Source organism: Lutjanus erythropterus, chromosome 18, assembly GCF_056507025.1.
Source record: "Lutjanus erythropterus isolate fLutEry1 chromosome 18, fLutEry1.hap2, whole genome shotgun sequence".
NCBI lineage: Eukaryota > Metazoa > Chordata > Actinopteri > Lutjaniformes > Lutjanidae > Lutjanus > Lutjanus erythropterus.
Window position 1 is genome coordinate 18670018 of NC_139334.1, and position 21159 is coordinate 18691176.

The 21159-nt window shown below is 39.1% G+C and overlaps 2 protein-coding genes across 3 annotated transcripts; both read left to right on the forward strand.

Annotated features, from left to right (window-relative positions):
• The first annotated feature begins 2727 nt into the window (after nucleotides 1-2727).
• On the forward strand, nucleotides 2728-8149 carry manea (mannosidase, endo-alpha). 2 transcript variants are annotated; one of them, XM_084743091.1, is made up of 5 exons: nucleotides 2728-2833; nucleotides 4373-4979; nucleotides 6671-6780; nucleotides 6898-6974; nucleotides 7183-8149. In XM_084743091.1, exons 2-5 carry the CDS (start codon nucleotides 4469-4471, stop codon nucleotides 7814-7816), a joined length of 1332 nt encoding a protein of 443 aa, XP_084599217.1. In that variant the 5' UTR covers nucleotides 2728-2833; nucleotides 4373-4468; the 3' UTR covers nucleotides 7817-8149. The 2 variants fall into 2 exon arrangements, with proteins under 2 accessions (XP_084599217.1, XP_084599216.1); XM_084743090.1 differs by having other exon boundaries at nucleotides 2781-3052.
• Nucleotides 8150-11273: 3124 nt separating this feature from the next.
• LOC146310907 (4-galactosyl-N-acetylglucosaminide 3-alpha-L-fucosyltransferase 9-like) lies at nucleotides 11274-19494 on the forward strand. The gene is made up of 3 exons (XM_084742563.1): nucleotides 11274-12518; nucleotides 15996-16245; nucleotides 17687-19494. The coding sequence occupies exon 3, from the start codon at nucleotides 17695-17697 to the stop codon at nucleotides 18775-18777; it is 1083 nt and encodes a 360-aa protein (XP_084598689.1). The 5' UTR covers nucleotides 11274-12518; nucleotides 15996-16245; nucleotides 17687-17694; the 3' UTR covers nucleotides 18778-19494.
• Nucleotides 19495-21159: the final 1665 nt, after the last annotated feature.

Genomic DNA, 21159 nt, shown 5'->3' on the forward strand with positions numbered 1-21159 from the left:
GATTAGTGGATTAGTTGAAACAGGCCCACGCAGGGATAAATGTATACACTGTCAATAAATCAGACTCAGGTGAAAAAAAGTCTTATTGGTAGAAATTATTGAAAAAGCAGAGGTACTTTTAGTTTTTAGTTTTCTCTCCTGTTTATTTGTCGTGCAGCCAAGTGTGACACTTCATGTCTCTGGGCCCCGCAGACGCCTCTTAGCCCATTTCAGAGCTTCGTTCATCGGTCCTGAGTACATCCAGAGGGTCACAGGCAGGAGAAAACATGGAGCTCCCAGGTGGAGGTGAGACAAGATCAAAACAAAGACGATCCACAGCCCCACTTTGAGGAAGAGGAGGATGTTGTAGATGATGGTGCTCCATGTGTTGACTCGAGAGGTGGCCTGAGGAAAGATTTTAGTTTCTTTTAAAATGTAATTATAATTCCTGCAATAAAACAGGCTGTGATATATGTTCATTTTAGGCACATATGAAACAATAGCCAAACCTTTACATCCCCTTCATCAGCCTCCATTTTCTCGTCATCATCATCAGACCTCAGGAGGTTTGGGTGCTGATAGGAGGCAAGCATTGACTTCCTCTTTCTGTGACCAGTAGACCAGACTAGCTTTGCTTCTTCCATTGTCAGTGAGAGTCTGCGTAAACAGATAAAGTTTGGAGCACTTCAAACAACTGGACTATTACAAACAGAAACGTTAAAACAAGTCTGATCTATCAGATCAAATTATCTTATTGGCATTAATGCCGATGTTTCATTATTTTTTCCAAAACAACAATAACAATAACATATTGCATTTAACAAAGCAACAAGTACTTTAAACAGTACAATCCTTCAGAATATTTTAACTTGTTTTCTCTTACAGGAATTAGTGGAATCATAAACAAATTTTGTAGCCAACAGTATTATTTTGCCACTCAAAATCTAATATGTCTGCAGTCTGCTTCTCTTACCGTTCACACAGACTGTGACTGATGATGGAGATGAAGTTTTTTGTCAGTTTTTGATGTTAGGAAATGCTGCAAAAAAGCCTGGAACCACTTAGAATGTTTTTCTTCAAAACAGGAATGTTTTGGGGGGTTTTTTTGTTTTGTTTTTTTAATTAATTCACGTCTTATTTAATGTTATACAAACATTACACTGTACACACACTGTGGTGGAAAGTAAAGTACTTAAGTATTCAAGCAGTGTACTTAAGTAAAATTTTGAGATACTACTTGATGCCACTTTATCCCTCTATTTCACTATATTCAGGAAGCCAATATTATACTTTTTACTCCACTGTATTTTTTGCAACTTCAGTTACTAGTTGCTTTGGAGATTCAGATTATTAATACAAAATATAAATCAATAAATAAATTATAATGTATTATTTAAGATTATTACACAGCTTTGTAAAATTCTCGATTCTGATTGGTCGACTACGTCATTCTAAGCTGTTTTATTTCTGTATAGCAGGCCGTTGCTATGGATGCAGTTCTGATCATAGACTTTGGAGGAGCTATAAAATAATTTTAAAATTAATATTTTGTATCAAATTATAACTACCCTGCAGTATATAAAGTAATTATTCTACCCTCACCAGCTGCATCACTAAAGTGAAAGTAACACATCAAAGCATCAATAATTATAATATAATAATATAATATATAATGTAATTTATAATATAATATAAATACAACGATAATAATATGACAAAGATATATAACAAAAAATAAGTATGTAAAGAAATATGTTCCTTTTTCTACAGCATGTAACATAAGTATATAGAGAAAAAAATAGAAAGAAGAAATAGAAGAATAGATAAATTAGAAATGTAAGAATTGTGTGCAACATGCTACATTTTACACCAGTCTAAATAATAATGCTATGGATTTGAGTAGGGTAGACTGGGGACAGTTGAACAGGGGACAGTTGCAGCAATGTCTTAAAACGCCTAAAACGCTAACGTGATGATACTCATCCTGCACATGCTCAGTGAGACCCTCTTTCCATCAGCAGAAGATATATTAAACATCTGCCGCTGCGTTTATTGAAGTAAGCGTCTTTGGAGGTAGCAAAGGAAGGTAGGTATTTTTGTTCTGTTTTTGATTATTGTATTTTTAAAAAAGATCAGGACCCTTTTTAAATGAAATAATCAAAACTTATTTAGTTTTAAACATTGGTTTGTTGACTTCTTGGTGACATGCGTAGTATATGGTTTGGTCATTGCGTTCTGTTGTGGCTGTTAGGGTGGGCACGGTCGCAGCAAGTTGCAACTGTCCAAAAATTAAAGGCCAATTAGTGAAATTTAATGTATTTTTAATAAGTTGCAGCCGTCACCTGATTGTGTTGCAACTGTCCCCAGAGTTGGGATCAATTGCAACATGTGACTTCTTCCTTTCAAATACATATTGTGAACAGTATGTCACATGTAATTATCTTAAAATTGAACTAGCAGACAGATATAGATTAGATTTAATATATCAGGATTTGGTTGATCTAGTTCAAATAGTCTCTTAAAGAAATGCAAAAAGTGTTGCAACCGTCCCCAGTCCCCCTTGCTTCTTCCAGCACTGCAAATATATATGAAATACTTATCTATGGCATGAATTTACAGGTCTTTTTAGTGAGGCTTGTTTGTGTAATACACCCTCCTAAACGAACGGGGGCGACACGCATCCCTGTGATTCAGCTAAACCGCTCCTCTGGCTGTCGTTGACCGGACGGGACGCAGCGCGCGTCAGCAGCTTCATAAACGACATGGATGGGTCAGAGTCAGCGCGCAGCCGCGGTGCAGATGGTTTGCAGATCGGTGACGTTTTCCAGGACGAGCTACTGAACCAGAAGTGCAGGTCGTGTCCCGTTTTCAGCGTCTCATTCAACGAAATAATTTATGAAGAATCGTAGGAGCTGTCAGACTGGCTCTGTTTAATACGAGACTTTGTGTTTTGAATGACCATGTTTTCATACGGGAACACATGAAGAGTTTGACTGTCCGGACATAAAACTGATCCTGTGTCTGCTCTGGTGCTCCTGGCCGCTGTTGACAAGTCTAAAGTTCATCAATGCAGGTAGAGTTGAACGTGCTAATGTTGTTAGCTTCTTCGTTATGTGTTTTTAAGCGTCGCTAGACCGCAGCAGCTGTACAGTGTGTGGTGTAATGATATGAAGCCCAGCATAGTGAGCCACTGTAACATCTGGCAGGACTTCCGCATAGCGCTCTGTCCTTTAAAATAACTGATTACCGATCATTTATTTATCGTTTCAGTCATTTGCAAACAAAACTGCCAAATATTTGATGACTGCAGCCTCGTAAATGTGAAAAATATTGCCTTTCTTTGCCTCACATTCAGAGCTGCAATAATTAATCGATTATTAAATTAATTGGCAACTATTTGAGTAATTTTTAAAGAAGAGATCAAAATCATCTTAAATATGAGTATTTTCTCCTTTCTTTACTTCTGTGTGACAGTAAACAGTGAATATCTTTGGGCAGAGGAAAATACTGGTCTCACATTTTATAGGCAAACAACTATTAATCAATTCATCGAGAAAATAATCGATCAATTAATTGACTGTGAAAATAATTGTTAGTTGGAGTAACCAGAGCTGGAGCTGCAATAATTAGTCGAAAACTTGATTAGTACAGGGATACTCGACTTGCGTTGCCACTTATGCAAAATGACAGGAGACGGGGCCATTTAATAAATAATGTTAATAATATTTATCAGATCAAATGAATAAATATTAAAACACACATAACTCATCTTTTTTTGAAATTCTTTATTTTTAAATGAACCGACTCGTTAACTTTACTTATTAATTAAATAATCTTGCTACAAGGATATTTTTCTGCATTTAATAGTTGCAACTGTATTTTAGTTGTAAATGCTTTGATTACATTTATAATTTATTAATGCGACATTAATACAAGATTTAACTTACATGGAATGATTAGAATGATTCAAGAACATAAACCATAAACATAAACTGCTCCTGCCAGGGACATATGAATGGCGTATTTAAGCTCTTTTCGTGTTTAGAGTTTGACTGTTGGTCGGAGAAGAGTTGATAATTAAATGATCATTTTGAGTCTTTTTTCTTTTCTTTTCTTTTCTTTTTTTTTTTTTAAGAAAAAGCATCCAAATTGTCTGATTTCATCTTCAAATCTTAAGTCCTACGTTACAGTAAACTGAATATCTTGGGGTTGTGGACAAAGCAAGGCATTCGAGGATGTCAGCTTTTCACCATTTACTGATATTTTATGGCACAAACAACTAATTGATTAATTGAGAGAACGACAGACAGATCATGATGTAGATGACTGTTAGTTGTAGCCCTAGTTGCAGTTTGGTAACACACTTTTATCCTTTGTTTCCTCAAACCTCCAGGCTGAACAAAAACTTGTTGACAGAGCTTCGATGGCATCCTGTCCAACAACAGTCCCTCACTGCTGTCTGTGGATGGCCTCAAGCTCTGACTGAAGAATGGCAAGGTTCAGACGCAAATCTTGCATCACGTTACTTGCTTTGGTGTTGCTTGTGCTCATAATAACGGTGGTGTTGAAGGCGCTCACACCAGAGGACTCTCCGTTCAACAGCCCTCTTGGTGTGGAGGTTGTCGTGAAGAAAAAGAATGAGATCCAGGGAGAAAACAACAACAATAAACCAGACCAGGTGAAGATGAGTGACTCTGCTCAGTCAGACAAAGCTGCAGAACTGGAAGCAACACTGAGGAAGTTCCCTCCTCCGAACTACTATCTCCATGCCTTCTACTATGCATGGTACGGGAACCCCAAGTTTGACGGCAAATACATCCACTGGGACCACGCGCAGCTGCCACACTGGGACTTTAAGGTGGCTCAGGGGTATCCACAAGGGAGACACATCCCACCTGATGACATCGGGTCCAACTTCTACCCCTCTTTAGGGGCTTACAGTTCCAGGGATCCCTCTGTTATAGAGGCTCACATGCAGCAGCTGCGCACAGCGGCCATTGGTAAGACAAAAATTGGCCTAAACTCAATCTTGGAACCCATCAGCTGTCATTTAACATCAATTTAGCCTCTGAGAGCAATGGTCAATGTTTCAGGGCTGCTGGTGAAGCCAGCAGATTTCCTGATAATGGATAAGCAGCTTCCTCGTCCATACACCAGTTATTATTTTCTGAGCCTTTGTAAGCAGCCACCTAAGCTCTAAAAACATATATCTGCATATGAATGCAGATATGTGTTTATGTGCTAAAAAAGCAAATAAAAGCTAAATTGTTGTCAGATGATAGCAGGTTGGTTTGGAGATTGCATTTCAGCCATTGCCTTGCACCTCGTTTTGTCTCTGTATTGCTCTTTACCTGCATACAATCAAAGCCCGCTGAAACATGATTAGTCTCACTACATTCAGAAACACAAAAACAGCTCACCCCAAAAATAGATATTTTTCCTCTGGCCTGTAGTGCTATGTATCCATCTAGATATTTTTGATGTGAGTTGCTGAGTTTTTGAGATATCGGCCATAGGGATGCCTGCCCTCTCTAATGGGACTACATGGGACTCTGGACTCAGTTTCATGTCAGAACTACTGAAATTCTGCAGTAGAATCTACCAGAATTAGATTCTTTATAATAGCAAGATAGTAGTACTACTCGAAAATGCTCACAACAAGGTTGGAACAAGACACTCAAATGTATTTTTTTTTTTTTTTTTTTTGTGCTCTGCACCACATCACCGCTGCTTTAAGTTACATCGATTCAGTTATGCCGGGCTGCTGACCAGTGCCACAGCACCCACTGGCATCATGTTACATTACATAAAGGGAGCACTGATGTAGGATCAGCACTCTGTATTGGCAGATACTCTGAGATATCAGAATCTATATTGGGAAGAAAAAGTAGGATCCGACTTCTTTACCCGAGTAAAAGTAGAAAAGGTACAGGCTCTGAAATGTGCTCAGTGTATAAAAGTGAAAAGTAGCCCTGTGAAGGACATTTATACCAGCTGTTTGTCTGCAAAGCAAACTGAAAATCACCTTTTCTCTGGTCTCCCTCTCGTGTTTCGTCTCAAGTCATTTACATACTTTTCGTCTTGTTAAGTGTGCAGTTCATGATATGCACCGATGGATTACACCGAGGAATTGTCTTTCCCGTGTGTTATTGTCCCGTCCATTTAGGCTGAGATCGATCTTGATGTTGGGAAGGCCGTGCACAGTGATGCAAAGTAAAAATAATCAATAATTCCCCTCAAACGCATTAAAACTAAAGTACTGAGCTTATTCTGAAAATGTAAGGAGCAGAAAGAACAGATATTTGTGATAAAACAAGGGGAGTAAAAGTAAAAAGTTGTCAGAAAAATAAAAACTCAAGTTACTTCCCATCCCTGAAAATGCAGTGATCAGCACATTTTTGTTATTTATGGTGCCCTTTTTTGTATATCATGCTTTACAGTAGTCTTATAATTAAATTAAATAATTTTACTAACAAAACTGTAAATTTAAGATGCGATATAACATCCATTATCCACATTTTGACTGATATAAGGAAAAGGATTGTTACCATGTGAATTTCTACCCCTACACATTTAATATCACTGGAATACATTTATACTACAGTATATGAATAACTTATTATATTTATGAATAATTATTTGAGTGTCATTCAGGTTCAGGGTTCATGTTTGTAAATGTGTTTATTCTCAGGTGTCATTGCTCTTTCCTGGTATCCTCCCAATATGAACGATGATAACGGTGACCCAGTGGATGACTTTGTACCTCTGCTGCTGGAAGTGGCACATAAATACCATATTAAGGTCCGTATGAAGATTTAAGTGGCTTTAGCAGCCTTTTGTGTGTGTATAGAATGTATAGAAGTTGCTTAAAATCGTCTGTATACTGAAAATTCTGTTTCACGTTGCTGTCGTTTACAGGTAGCGTTTCACATTGAACCATACAAAGGAAGAGATGAAGTCAACATGTTCACTCATGTCAAATACATCATTGAGAAGTGAGTAGTTCTGTGTTTCCTCAGTGTTTCCTCAGTGTTTCCTCAGTGTTGTGAGTCAAATGTCAGCACCATGATCCTACCCTCCCTCTGAAAATCGATTCATCACATCAATCAATAATTACCGTGTTTGCATCGGTCTCTCCATTCCTGTGACATTTTCCTTTCTTCAGTTGTTTATCTCGTGTCGTATGCCTCCTCCTCTCCTTAGATACGGAGAGCACCCTGCTTTCTTCAAGTACCGGACCAACAATGGCAAGCTTCTTCCTCTCTTCTATGTGTATGACTCATACCTGATGAACTCGGAGCAGTGGGCCAAACTGCTCAAGCACACGGAGAGTAACAGCATCAGGGACACCCCTTATGACGCCATCTTCATTGCCCTGCTGGTGGAGGAGAAACACAAGAGGGATATCCTGACTGCTGGGTTTGATGGTCTCTACACCTACTTTGCTACTAATGGATTTTCCTATGGGTCCACTCAGCGAAACTGGGACTCCATAAAAGCTTTCTGTGAAGATAACAACCTGATATTCATCCCAAGTGTGGGCCCCGGCTATATTGACACAAGCATTCGACCCTGGAACTTCCAAAACACTCGAAACCGCATCAACGGCAAATATTATGAGACCTCTCTGAGTGCTGCATTACAAGCCAGGCCTGATTTTATCTCTATAACATCTTTTAATGAGTGGCACGAGGGGACGCAGATTGAAATGGCGATTCCCAAAACAAGCCAGACTGTGTATCTGGACTACCTGCCCAATAAACCTACAATCTACCTGGAGATAACGCGCAAATGGGCGGCGATATTTGGTGGAGAGCGACGGAAATGGCTGGAATAAAGTTATTAAGAGCTGTAGTGGACGTTTATTTATGGTTGTAAACACGCTCAACGAAAACACAGCACTTTTGTTTTTATTCCCATTTTTAATGACTTAAAGAAAAGGATGTAAGACTTCTTTTGTGCACGCAAACTTGTTAAAGGAGCAGTACGTAACAGTTGAACTTTAGAAAATTAGTACTGCTGTCCAATTAGGCATTTGGAGCCTTAAATTGTTTCCCTCCACCCTCTCCTTCCCAGACTCGAGGAAGCTCAGGTAGGCTGCAGGAACACTGCAGGAGTGCAGGATGAGAACTGCATTATAATTTAACAATAACAAACGTCGACAAGTCCTCCACTGTAAGATGATCACCTGTATATAACTGTCAGTTTGTCGATGTGAAGTTAAGACTTAGCCTGAAAACAGAAGTGCACTGCTCTGAAAATAGGGAGATCTGGGGTTTGAGTTCAGTGACTGATAGCCAGACTCCATTAACATATTGCCCAATTTTTAACCACTCTAAACATGTACGCCTTCTTAAAGATTATTAGATTATTACTCATAAACAGACGCTTAAGTGAACATTTGGGATTAATTTGAACTCTAACAGACTTGAAATGGGCAGACAAAAACACAAGTTGCAGGCCAGAAGTAGCGAGTATTTCAACTTAGTTTCTTAAATTTTGAGTTTTATTCATCAGTTTTATTATTGTTATTTATTACAGATTTCTTAATGATTATTGCACCGAGGTCCCTAAGACTGGTTACAATAAAAGGTCACTCTAAAGTGTGCAGTTTTATCTTGAAAATAGGCATTTATTGGACACTGAACTATGGCTATTTCACATAGAGCTACAGATACCACATTTTTTTCCCAGGAGGGCAAAAAGCAAAAAGTACCGATTAGTTGTCAACTGTTAATTTTGATAAACGGTTGTTTTTTGTTTGTTTTTTTAAATTTCCATATTCTTTGATTTAAGGTTATAAAATGTGAATATTCTCTGGTTTCTTTACTCCTCAAAATTTTTCTGTGTTTTCTGACATTTTATGGATCAAACAACTTATCAATTAGTTGAGAAAATGACTGACAGAGTAAAACTTTGCCCTCCTTGGAAAAAAAGTATCTGTAGCCCAATGTGAAATAGTTATAGAAATAGATAAGTAGTAAAGGTCTTTTTTCAAGATCAAACTGCACATTTTCGTGTGGCCTTATATTGTGAGCAGCCTGAGGCACAACTATGCAATAATCACGCTGTTTAATCAGCATCTCTATGTGCCACACCTGTCAGGTGGATGGATTATCTTGGAAAAGGAGAAATGCTCACAAACACAGACATTAATACATTTGTGAGCGAAATTTGAGAGAAATACACCTTCTGTGTGCACAGAAAAAGTCTTGGATTTTTTTCTTCAACTCGTGAAAAATGGGAGTGTTGTGTTTACATTTTTGTTCAGTGTAATTAAATTAAAGTTAAATGAAGTCATAGTTGCAGAACGCACAATAAAATGCAAATAATGAAGAACTGTAAGAGAACAGCTAAATGGTTTGCAGAGCCACAGGCAAATTAAGTACATTATCTTAATTTTGGCTGCAATGATGTATGTGATTTTTTTTAAACTTTTTTCTTACACTTTAGTGAATTATTGTTAATTTAACCGATGTCTTATTACTTCTTGTTTACACAGCCTTGTACATTCTTGGATCCATAACACAATCAGCATGTTTTTATCACAGCAGAATTTGTGCATTGGCATGATTTGTCGTCCTGTAATCTGTGACTATATTAAACTCAATAGAAATTAATAAAATGCGCACTGGAAAGGAGGGAAAGACGCAAATAAACAAAGCAGTCTGCTGGTGCAAAGCTGTCGCCTCATTCTGCTTCCAACTCTGCCTCAGTCCAAAAACAATTCAGGAAAAAGCAAAACAGAGACATTGATATCTGAAAGGCACGTCAACCTAAAATCTGAGATGAATCATAGTGGTGACGACAGCAGAGGGATGACAGGACAGCCGTTCAAACAGGCAAAGAGCACAGAGGGCAAAAACAAGATTATTTTTATCTGTGGAATAGTTTGCCAAATTCTTATTAACTGTCTGACTCAGTCGCACATATTGTCAAAGGGTCATGTTTCTGTTTTTTGTGTCATTTATAGACACTTTAACACCTTTCTGATTATATTTTGGAGCTTCCTTGCTGTAAAATGTGCATTTTTGGAAGAAAAGTTTAATTTTATGTTATTATTATGAGCTTACGATGCAGTTTATGCCAACACCATGTGGAATTGCAGAAATATGAACTTGTTCAAAGGGGCACTCCAGCTGTTTTACACACAAAGATCAACTTACTTGTCATGATGTGTGCTATTCACACTCATAAAGCTGTTTAATGTCCTCTGTGGTTCTGCAGGGAGCTTTCTGAAGTGAGGAAATGACCTTGCTGATGTCATTATGTAGATTAGAGGAGATTTTTTTTTTTTACCGATTGTGGAAGTTAAGACACATCACATTAACTTTCCTTTCAACAGACACAGCCCTCATGCAGCCCTGTGAAAGGATGTGACGTCAATGTTCTGATGCAGGTAATAAATATTGATCAAAACAGTTACACACAACTCAGAGAATGAAAGTGATGATGCAATTTGTTGACTGGTTGGGTGATAATGGACCAGACATTATGATAAAACCTACTACACTCATAATTTCTCCTTTTCCAGCCGCAGTGCATCAGAGTTTCTGAACACATTCCCACAGTCAAAGTTGAACAAAGGTGAACTCAGACCTGCGTGTCCGTCTGAGCCGACTATAAATCAAACTGAAAATCAGAAACGCATGCTTGAATTGGTTCTTTATTCGGCTTCAATAGAGGTGAATGGGAGACACTTAAATATTCATAGGACGAAAGCAAATTGTGACTTTACCTCTTTCCTTTTTCCTGTCTTTCCTTTTGAGGTGATGTGGGAACAAGCAGCTAACAGTTGCTTATTTAGTTTAGTTTATTAGTTTATTTAGCAGGAGCTGTGCACGACACAACTGTTGAGCCAGAGTTAGCGATAAAGCTAATTTACATCTGTGGGCCCCGGGCAGGTAGATGTTAAAAAACATACAGCACAAATAATTAGGAGCAATACAATCAACAACATTCACAACAGTACATCGCAAATGAATCAACATCATATGTAAATACGTATTCCACGGGTACAAAGAAACATTAGCATTCACTTTGAGTTGTGTGATTCACATGTCATACATGGATGAATAAAAAGTCATCAACCGAACATTTACTTTTGTCCAACATGTTTCTGTGTATATGAGCAGCAGACAACAACTTTACAACTTGTGTAACAAAATTTACTCTGGCCTTCCAAGTTGTTCAGACTTGAGGGACTGTTCACATATATTTTCCTATTAAGGAATAAATTTTACCTGTTATTCTGACACCGTTTGAATGCTTGGAGTGCGGATGGTTAATGTGCATGACAAGAACATAGCATATCTAAGTACAGGAAAGGAGACTGCTGATTTAGTACATAGGGTGGACCATTTTTACTGTTTTTTCCCACTTTTCCAGAGACATAAACTAATAAAAGACTTTAAACAGACTTTTTAAAATGTATCTTGTGTAGTCTGACATAACGTAATACAACAGTATTAGGCTATGTTGATTCAACTGTTGAGTCATGGGATAAAATAACATAATGATCTCATAGACATCCAGAAAATGAGTGAAACTAAGCACTTTCCCCCCCCAAGCTTTGTCTGAAGGAAGGACCACAGTCTCAGACTTTGAAAACCTCCTGTGTAGTAAGTATCCAAGTGAGTTTTATTTATAGTAGACAAATATGGGTACCATGTAAGTTTGAGTCAGTGATGCCCAAAAAATAGTGTTACAACCATCCCTGGTCTCCCCTGCATGAAAATGTTGTGACAATTACCAAAAATGACTTACTTAACTGATGTTAGACGCAATTAGAGGCTGTGTGGTGCATTATCATCAGTGACCGGCGGTCACAGTTTAGTATCACTGAAAGGCAGCCATGTACCATAAACCTCCCATTATTCTGTTTTATGTGGATAAACGGTCCAACAGGCCAAGTGAGGGGAAACCTTTAGAGCTGAAATGATTCACCTGTTTATTCAAATGAGAATCTTAAGCAGATGACTGAAGTGTAATATGCACTAACGCTGAATCTCAGCATCCACACACATTCAGACACACACACACACACACACACACTGGAGCTCCGCCACTGCCTGCAGCTGCATTGACGGTAAACAGAGCAAGGTAGCGCATGGGCAGCCAGCAGGGAATTATTCCACATCGCATCACATCCCTGAGCATACATGGCGTCCTCACACACCGAGCCATGAATTTAGTGTGCAGGCTGACGGGGTAGCAGCCGACTATTTCTCTCTTTTTTTCCCCCCTCCTTTCTTTGCAGCCATCATTCGTTGCGTCGGTGTGCAGCAGCAGCAGCAGCAGTGGGGAAGAAGATTCAGCGCACATTGCTACAGTAGGTACCATCATTTTTCTGGATCAAGACGATGGATGTGGGCTCATCCGGATCTATTCTTCCTGCAAACGCGGCGGACGGGCGTGATTTTTTATTCCAAACGCATCCGCATCTTCCGTATGTTGCAAGGTGTCTTTGAAAAAAAGGGGTACGGACCTCTGGAGGAAATGAGAAGAAAGGTCTATTTTGACTCACGCCTGTCGAGATGGTGAGTGAAATGTGAAATGCATGGTTATTTTTCTCCGTGGCTGAGCAGCGATACCTGGGTTTGACGGCAAAATCTTCGCCAGCTAACAAGAAACGATCTCCAGAGAGAAAAATGTCACATTACATTCACATTTTCTTTTTGGCCGTCTATATTTGCATTATGTTGACATCTTAAAGGCACTATGCAGTTTATTCTTTAGCTGAATATGATGTCTTTTTCTCGTGTTACAAAATCTTACATTGCACTCTTGCATTGCACATTTTCCAGCATCATCCTTCACGCTATTATTTATATTCTGCGCGTTTTTGGTGCGCTAAAGGGGTGTTGTGTTAGACAACACATGAAATATTCCAGCGGGTCTCACAATATTCCCATCAACTTGGGTGCAGTGTCACGCCAAAAGACAACCATTTTAAAAAACCTCGACTACAGAGTAGCATCACGGTTGAAAATGACCTTCAGTGCTCGCTGGCTGGAAATTGATTCTCACCTGGGATGGAGAGTGTCCTTTTACAATCAGTGCTGTGGCCTTGTGATACAGTACACATAAATCAAAGTGAAAATAGTTGAAAGCATGTAATTCTGCAGCTTTTTGCCCTTTAGCCTACCTGTTACTAACACCACACCAGGGGATTTGATGCATCTCTGTGTGACTGATGCTGGCCAAATCTGTGGTTGCTGCTTTTTCCTGCCTCTCTCCAGTCGTTTCTGCAGACTACTCACCCATGCGGTGCTCTTTCTGTGTCCCAAATACATCACAATGCATTTGACAAAACTCCAGTTTTGTTATTTTAAAATCTGAATGAGTGTTTGAGCTGCACATGCCTCACACAGATGGAAAGAAAAGAAGAGCGTGAGCCATATATCACCCTCTCATGTTAAATACTCTGACCTCAGCACCATCACCATGGAGACGCTATAACTTTACCACACACTGCATATTTAATAGGGCTGATTTTGATCTCAGCTGCACACTTCACCCTCTCTGAATCTATTATATATCTGACACCAACATATTAGGGCTGGGCGACATGGCTTAATAATATCTTGATATATTTAGGCTATGCCATGATATATATCTTGATATACACATTTTCTCTAAAACAACATACCATACATTTTCAAATCTGAGGATCCCATAGAACATCAGTCACTCCAGGAAGTTGCAATGTTGAGATTGCAACAAGTAACACAAATTCTGCAGTCTTGCACTGTTGTCCAATCACCACAAATTTGTGCGACCATTGTAGCTTCGCATGAGTTCCCCCAATTATAGCAGCCCCCCGCCCAACTATCATACATGTGTGTCTCAATGAACCGACTCAAAATTTAGTTTTTCCTTGTGTTTTTGTATTTTTATTTTGTCACAGGTAGTAAAAGTAAAACAAGGTTTATCATTGTTAATGACATTTATCAATGCTCTGTTTATCACTGCTCTCTCTTTTACAGTTTATAATTTTCCCCCCAGGTGCACTTCTTCATTTAAAAATAAAGCATATTTTGATAGAATTTTTGAAATCCTGAGCTATTTTATTCTTATAGGAAAAATGTATTTTGATTTTTGATGAATTATATCAAAAACAAATAAACAAACAAAAAGCAACTTGTTTTGTAATGTTCACTTGCTCACACAATTTCACAGCATGCATTACAATTTTTTTTTTTTTTTTTTTTTTTTTTTTTAGAAAAGCTGCTGTGAAATTAGGCATTTTAGATCAGAAAAATCCCCAAAAAAGCCTGTGACAATCTGGAGGGACTGGAATATGATGCATCGCTGTGTATTAAAATCAGATCTCACAATATTTTTGACCAAATACCTCAGTGTGACAACACAATAGGGATAACTAATGGTGTTTTCACAAAGTATTTTCACTAGAGCTCAACTGATATATCAGCTGACTGATATTATTGGACTGTTACAGCTACATCAATATTGGTATTGGCATATATGTTGTCTGATTTTGGTTTCTTTTTTACACAGCATAATGTGTGCCCTGATATCATTTTGGACAAGAAAGTTTATTGTTTTACTGCAGCGTTCAACAATAAGAATTGCCCGCCTCCCTGGGGCAAGAAAAATGCTGGACAAGTAAATCTGGCAATTCACTTGTCCAACTAAGCAAGTGGTGAAAAGAATTCAACTATTTTGATAATAAGTAATCATTAAATATTAATTTTTCATGCAAAAATGGCAGAAAATGCTGTTTTCAACTTCTCAAATCTGGATATTTTCTGTATATCCTTGTTTATTATCTTATTAAACACAATGTCTTTGGGTTTTAGACTGATAAAACGCAACATGTAAAGACATCACCTTAGACTTCGGGCAATGTTGTATCTGAATTATTTCTTTGGGCAAGATTTCTGATCTGCTTGCCATGTTGAAGCTCATTAAAATATCCTGCCTCCATTACATATCTTTGTCATAAGTGTTTGATAACCACAATTGTGGGATCACTGCAAAAAATGTGTGTCTGTATATATTCTGTACATTATATTCTATACAAAGAATATTTGCTAATATATCTATCAACATTTTTTTAATAGAACAAAAATCCTAATAGAACAGCTAGAACAGTCTGTTAAGTTTAGAATAGTACTATAATGCAGCCAGACATCATATCAGACATCAACATATGTCATATCATTATATAATGACATCCAAAATCTAAATATCTAATCTCACCTCACAGTGTTGATATAATATCAATATATTGCCCAGCCCTATGAAAGTATGCACGGGCAGCAGCATCCTCTTGTAAAGCTAAGAGCTTATCGCCGCGGCTGACAGAAAACATGTTTCAGCGTAGTAAGAGGATTTGCCTACATGAAAATGTATTGATACCGTAAGCCTTTAAAAGGAGTTGCACTCATCTGGCCCCGGTTCATGGAGCCTTTGTGGGCAGATCTGTGGACCGAAGTCACACAGATGGGAGAGATGAAGGCCAATATCAGTCCCCATATGTCATATTGGACTGACGATGTGAGGAAAATCAGTGTAAGAGCTGGTTTTATTGATTTAAATCTGCCTCCCAGATATGTGGAATAAAAAAGTCACCTCTCAAGGTCTGTTCCTGCGCTTGCTTGTATGGCCTCTTTATGCAACATGCAGGTGTGTTGAGCCCCAGAAAGCTGGAGAGTCAGGGGGCCTTTTTCTGCTCTCCTCAGCCTTAAGATGGCAGCATTCTCTTACAATACATAGTACATGCCAGAAACTAATAACAGCTGGAAGCTTACATCCATGCTTAACTTGCAAATTTGAAATAACATCCATGATTAACTTGCAATTTTGAAGCAACCTTAATGTTTTCTTTTTATTTTCCAGCTAATTTAAAAAGATTTCTGCATGTTGATTGGATATAACCTTTGTGATGATGCATGCTGTTTCTGTGGTGATGCTTCTAGTTCCTTTCTCCACCTTTCCTCTCCAGCCCTAATTGATTCTCTCTGATTCTCTTTCTCTCTGCTCACGTAAAGGAGGCATCATTAAGAGGACCTGTACATTCAAGATCAAACACACCTCATTAGATCATTACGGATCATTGTTATTCAGCCTAAGAGCAAAGAGGAATCTCTTAGCTGTGACCTGAAAGTCTTTTTTGTCTATGAGCGCTGAATCACAAAGAAGATTGATCCCACCATCCACGACCCGATGTAGGAACTGCTCCCTCCGTTTCCCACAACCTCGACTCTTGCTTGGATTTCAGCATTCAGTCAAATTCACCAGGTTTGTATTGCAATGTTCACGAGGAGGCAGCACATTTTTCTTTTAGTTTTGGTCCAAAATAGTGGGTGCCTTACATATGGTATATATTCATATAGGATACCTGGGATAGACCGATTAATTAGTCGGCCGATGCCTGATGTCAGGAGGCCGATAAACAAAAAATGTCTTTAGGCAGCCTTGTTGGCTGGGACTTTTGGGAAAGTGGTGAAGTTCAGAACCCGGTACTATAACTCTCATGCATCCGGCTGTAAACATTTACCTAGTTTTCCTCGGTCATCATCGTCTTTTCTAAAGGCCGAAACAAACTTAAACTGATCATTTATGCGCGACAACTGATGTGTTATCTGCCACTGAAAAACTCATATGGGTTGACCACTAGGGACAACTCATATATTACCTCATAGGAACGCTGTGTTGACATGAAGTTGCTCACAACTGCATTTAAAGGGCTAGTATTGATTATCTGAAGTGTGGTTTTATGAGGTGCTTATTGTTAGAGTATTAGCTACAGTAGATGCTGGTCAGCATGCCCCCAGTTTGGAGAAGAGAGAAGCACCAGCACAGAAGCTGAGCAATGTTCTTCTGTGGGCAGGGTCTGTATCAGTTTAAGTGCATTTAGTATATTTTCACCACTTTATTTTGCTGTCAGGCAACCTTTTCCAACAGAAAATCACCATTATACGAGCCAGATATTGCTTTTTTCAAGCCAACCAAATTTCATAGCCAACATCATTTAATTTTACCCTGCAGTACACAAAAAAGTTGCTGATCTAATGCTGCCTTCATCTGTTAGTTAGTTTGTATTAGTGTGTGACTTTGGCGTTTGAAAAGGAAAGTTCGAAGTCAGATGATAACACAAACAAACTAACAGATCAAAGCAGCGGTAGTCCAGCATCTCCTGTGTTCAGCAAAGTAAAATTACTGATTTTGCCAATGGAATTTTGTCCGTGTGGAGAGAGTGATATTTGAGTCATTCAACAGCAGTATTTCCGTTGGAAAAGGCTGTCTGACAGCAAAGTGAAGTGGTGAAAATATTCTAAGTATATCATATACATCAATTATTATTTATTTTTTTAGGTAGCCTTTTTTAAGTGGCTATCACAGCTGTTGTTGCTGACCCTGCCCACAGCAGTATATTTCTTAGCCTCTGTGCTGTCGTCCCTCTCTGCTTGTTCAAACGTGCCAACTGGCATCTACTATAAGTAATGCATTGACTACTGATAACTATCTCACACAACCCCACTTTAAATAATCCAAACAATCCCTTTAAATGAGCCATAAATGCTGCTCAGAGTCAATGATAATTAGTATAATAGACATTACAAACACTTGGTGATAATGTGCAACATCTTTACATGATTAAGTGATTAGTCTGGATGTTGTATCCTGTTGACCATGACTTTACTCTGGCTTTTTTTTTCCTTTGCTGTGCCCTTCTCAGGACGGAGTATGCCATCTGCACCTTTTCACAGAATCCTACGACCCCTTCTGCTCGGCACTTTCATCCTGGGATGCTTTGTGACTCTGTTTTTGATGTATTTTAAACCATCCACCAGCTGGTTATCGGGTCCCGTTGAGTCAACAGTATCCACAGACCGGGTCAAGAACCTCTTCTCCACTAAGAGCGATAAAAACGTGACCACCGTGTTGATCTGGCTCTGGCCCTTCGGACAAACCTATGACCTGAGCGTGTGCAGCTCTCTCTTCAACATCGACGGCTGCTTCATCACAGCGGACAGGAACCTCTACAACAAGTCGGATGGGGTCGTCATCCACCACCGAGACATCTGCACCGACCTGTCCAACCTGCCGCCGCTCCAGCGACCATCCTTCCAGAAGTGGATATGGATGAACTTGGAGTCGCCATCGCACTCGTCCCAGCTGCCTGGGATCGAGAACCTGTTCAATCTGACTCTAAATTACCGTCAGGATGCTGACATTGAAGTGCCTTATGGGTCCATCGTAGCAGCGGAGGGCGAGGAGGACTTTGTCCCACCCAGCAAGAACAAGCTGATCTGCTGGATTGTGAGCAACTGGAACCAGGACCACGTGCGGGTGAAGTACTACAATGAGCTGTACAAGCACATTGAGGTTCACGCGTACGGACAAGCCTTCGGGGAGTACATCTCGGACCAAGACTACTTCCCCACCATCGCCAGCTGTAAGTTCTACCTGGCGTTTGAGAACTCCATCCACAAAGACTACATTACTGAGAAACTGTACAACCCGCTCTCTGTGGGGACAGTGCCAGTGGTTCTAGGCCCTCCGAGGCAGAACTATGAGAACTTCATCCAGGGAGACGCCTTCATCCATGTGGACGACTTCACCTCGCCCAAGGAGCTGGCCGATTACTTGCTGCTCCTTGACAAGAACGAGGAAATGTACCTCAGGTACTTTGAGTGGCGGCGGCACTTTAAAGTAAAGAAGGCCTATTTCTGGGCAGAGCACACATGCCTGGCTTGTGATTACCTGCGTAGGCACAAGGAGTACAAGGCATTCAATAACCTTGACAAGTGGTACTGGGGCGGATAGTGCTCTGAAGGGCTATGCAGAGCTTGTTCTGTTGTTGAAGGCAGTGCTTTAAGATTTTTGTCCTTCGGTTAACATGAAGGTTCATTACTGTTCTTTCCCAAGCTCCCGAATTATGTTTTTTTATTGGTTCAGAGGCACAGTGAGACATCCATCTTGTTTTTTATTATTTGCAAGCCAATTTTGCTAAGCCTTACTTTGCTTTTTGTGTTATTCATTTATTTATTTTTATAAATGACAAATGCACTACATTTTTTTATTATTTCAACTCATGTTTTGCTTAACATGCCCACATTTGCTGCTATTTTATATTTTTGTTGTTCTCTTATTAGTGTGAATGCTTGATCGTGTGAATGTTCTTATATAACAGACAACATTCATGATGCAAGGTTGTTATTTTTGTTTTCTTTAAATATCATCTTTTCATGAAGTGGCACACAGCAAAGTGTTGAATACTGTTGGCTGCAGACGGAGACTGATAAAAAAGTGAAAATATTTATGTAATATTTATTCAAGTGAGGCATTATATGATAAAAAAAAACCAATCTCATCTGTGCTAGTGATGCAGTCACCTATGCAGTGTTTACTGAACTCAAATGTGAAAGTAGTGCAATTGTGTCATGTACATATTATTGTGTATTTTTGGGAATTATGTAGCTGTCATTTTTTTTCCATATTTTTGTAAGTTTGCATTTGCACTGCGACTCCAACAGTTACCTATATGTACAGTAAGTCAGATGGACGGTCGTCACGTTATGTGGTTGTACATGACATATGGTGATCATTACCCGGGTAGTCTCTGACAGCAGATGTGACTCTGCTCTGTGAGAGGGAGGTTACTATTTTAATCACGTTGTGAATTGTTCATTGTCACATGTGATGTGTCACAGTGCAGTCTGGATGATGATAGTACAGTACAGAGACATTGTAGTACAATATGAAAATACTGCACACCTCGTTATGTTGCATTCTGATTTTATCTGTAATTGTTAAGTGAATACGGCGCAGGAAATAGCACAAGATAAGCACATTACTGGATCTTTTGATGAAGCTATTCTGCGGTACTGTACTGTCATCCCACGACGTGGCCTGGAATATTTACACTGATATTTTCAGCGATTTCAAGCAGATGTTACCATATGGGTGAAGTGGGTGTAGGATGAAAATAGAACAGGCGAGATCTGCCCACATGTTTGGGACCTGTTAACAACAATGTGAAAGATGTGAAACGGTTATTTCTGTCTTTGATTCATCACACCGCAGTGTTGTTTGGGGAGTTTGAGGTTGCATGTGAAAAATGTTTTTCTGGATATTTTTGTTTACACCTGTTTACAGTTACACCACGCAAGATCACTCTATAAAAAGACAGCTCAGCATCTGTACATATCACATCAGTTTTACAGTAAATGTTGTCAGAACAGTAAATTGAACTTTCCTAAGTCACGCCCCTTTTTGCTCTGAGCTCCAGTAACAGCTGAGCAAGCTTGTTACCCAGCAGAATCACAGTCAGCTTTCTCCTTTCTTGTTTCCTGTAGGGTACGTAGATATGCTATATGCGAGCTTATCTATGAGGAAAGATTTTAAGATGGTTAAAAGATGTGGCTAGGAGACCTGTAAAGCAACATATATGAAGTCACATTTTACAGTAAGCTAGCCATTTCAGCAAAATGCTAACTAACTAGCTAGCTAATGGTCTGTATCTATATCTGTGGCTAAGTCCTGCAGGAGTCTAGTTTTGCAAACCTAAGCTGAGATCCAGAACTGACCATCTTCAGAATTTGTTTTACTTTTTAATGTAAACATATCTAGAACATAGCATATCTAAGTACAAGAAACAGGAAAGGAGAAAGTTGACAAAGGCAAAGAACTTTGACAAAGGTTCCTCCAAGCTTTCTCAACTGTTATTCGAGCACAGAGAGAAAGTGGGCGGGACTTAGGAAGGGTCAGTCCATAAACAATGCATCTCAAAAGCACTCAGCAGCTATTTGACATTATGTTTGAGTTTTTACAGAACGTACTGTGCAAAACTAACATTTTATGCAAGATGAGCAGGTGTCTTCTCGGTCAAAGTACTCAAACATGTTTCAGATTCAGGTTTCATTTTGATATTTCCTCACTGTCAAAGGGACCATTTATGTAAATTAGGATGAATTCAATTATTTTTCTTATGGGATATGGTTCCAAATGCCATAGTGAAACCTGTATATAAACCTTGGCGTGAACTGAATCATCACCTGGATCAAACCAGCCCACTAACACAGATCATTCCTGTATGTGTGCACCAGACTGAGGGAGCTCCAACTGTGTTTGCATTCATGGGGAAAAGAGACAATGTGTTGTATATATTTTTAATGTTCAAATCTCTTTATAACATGTAAGAAGTGT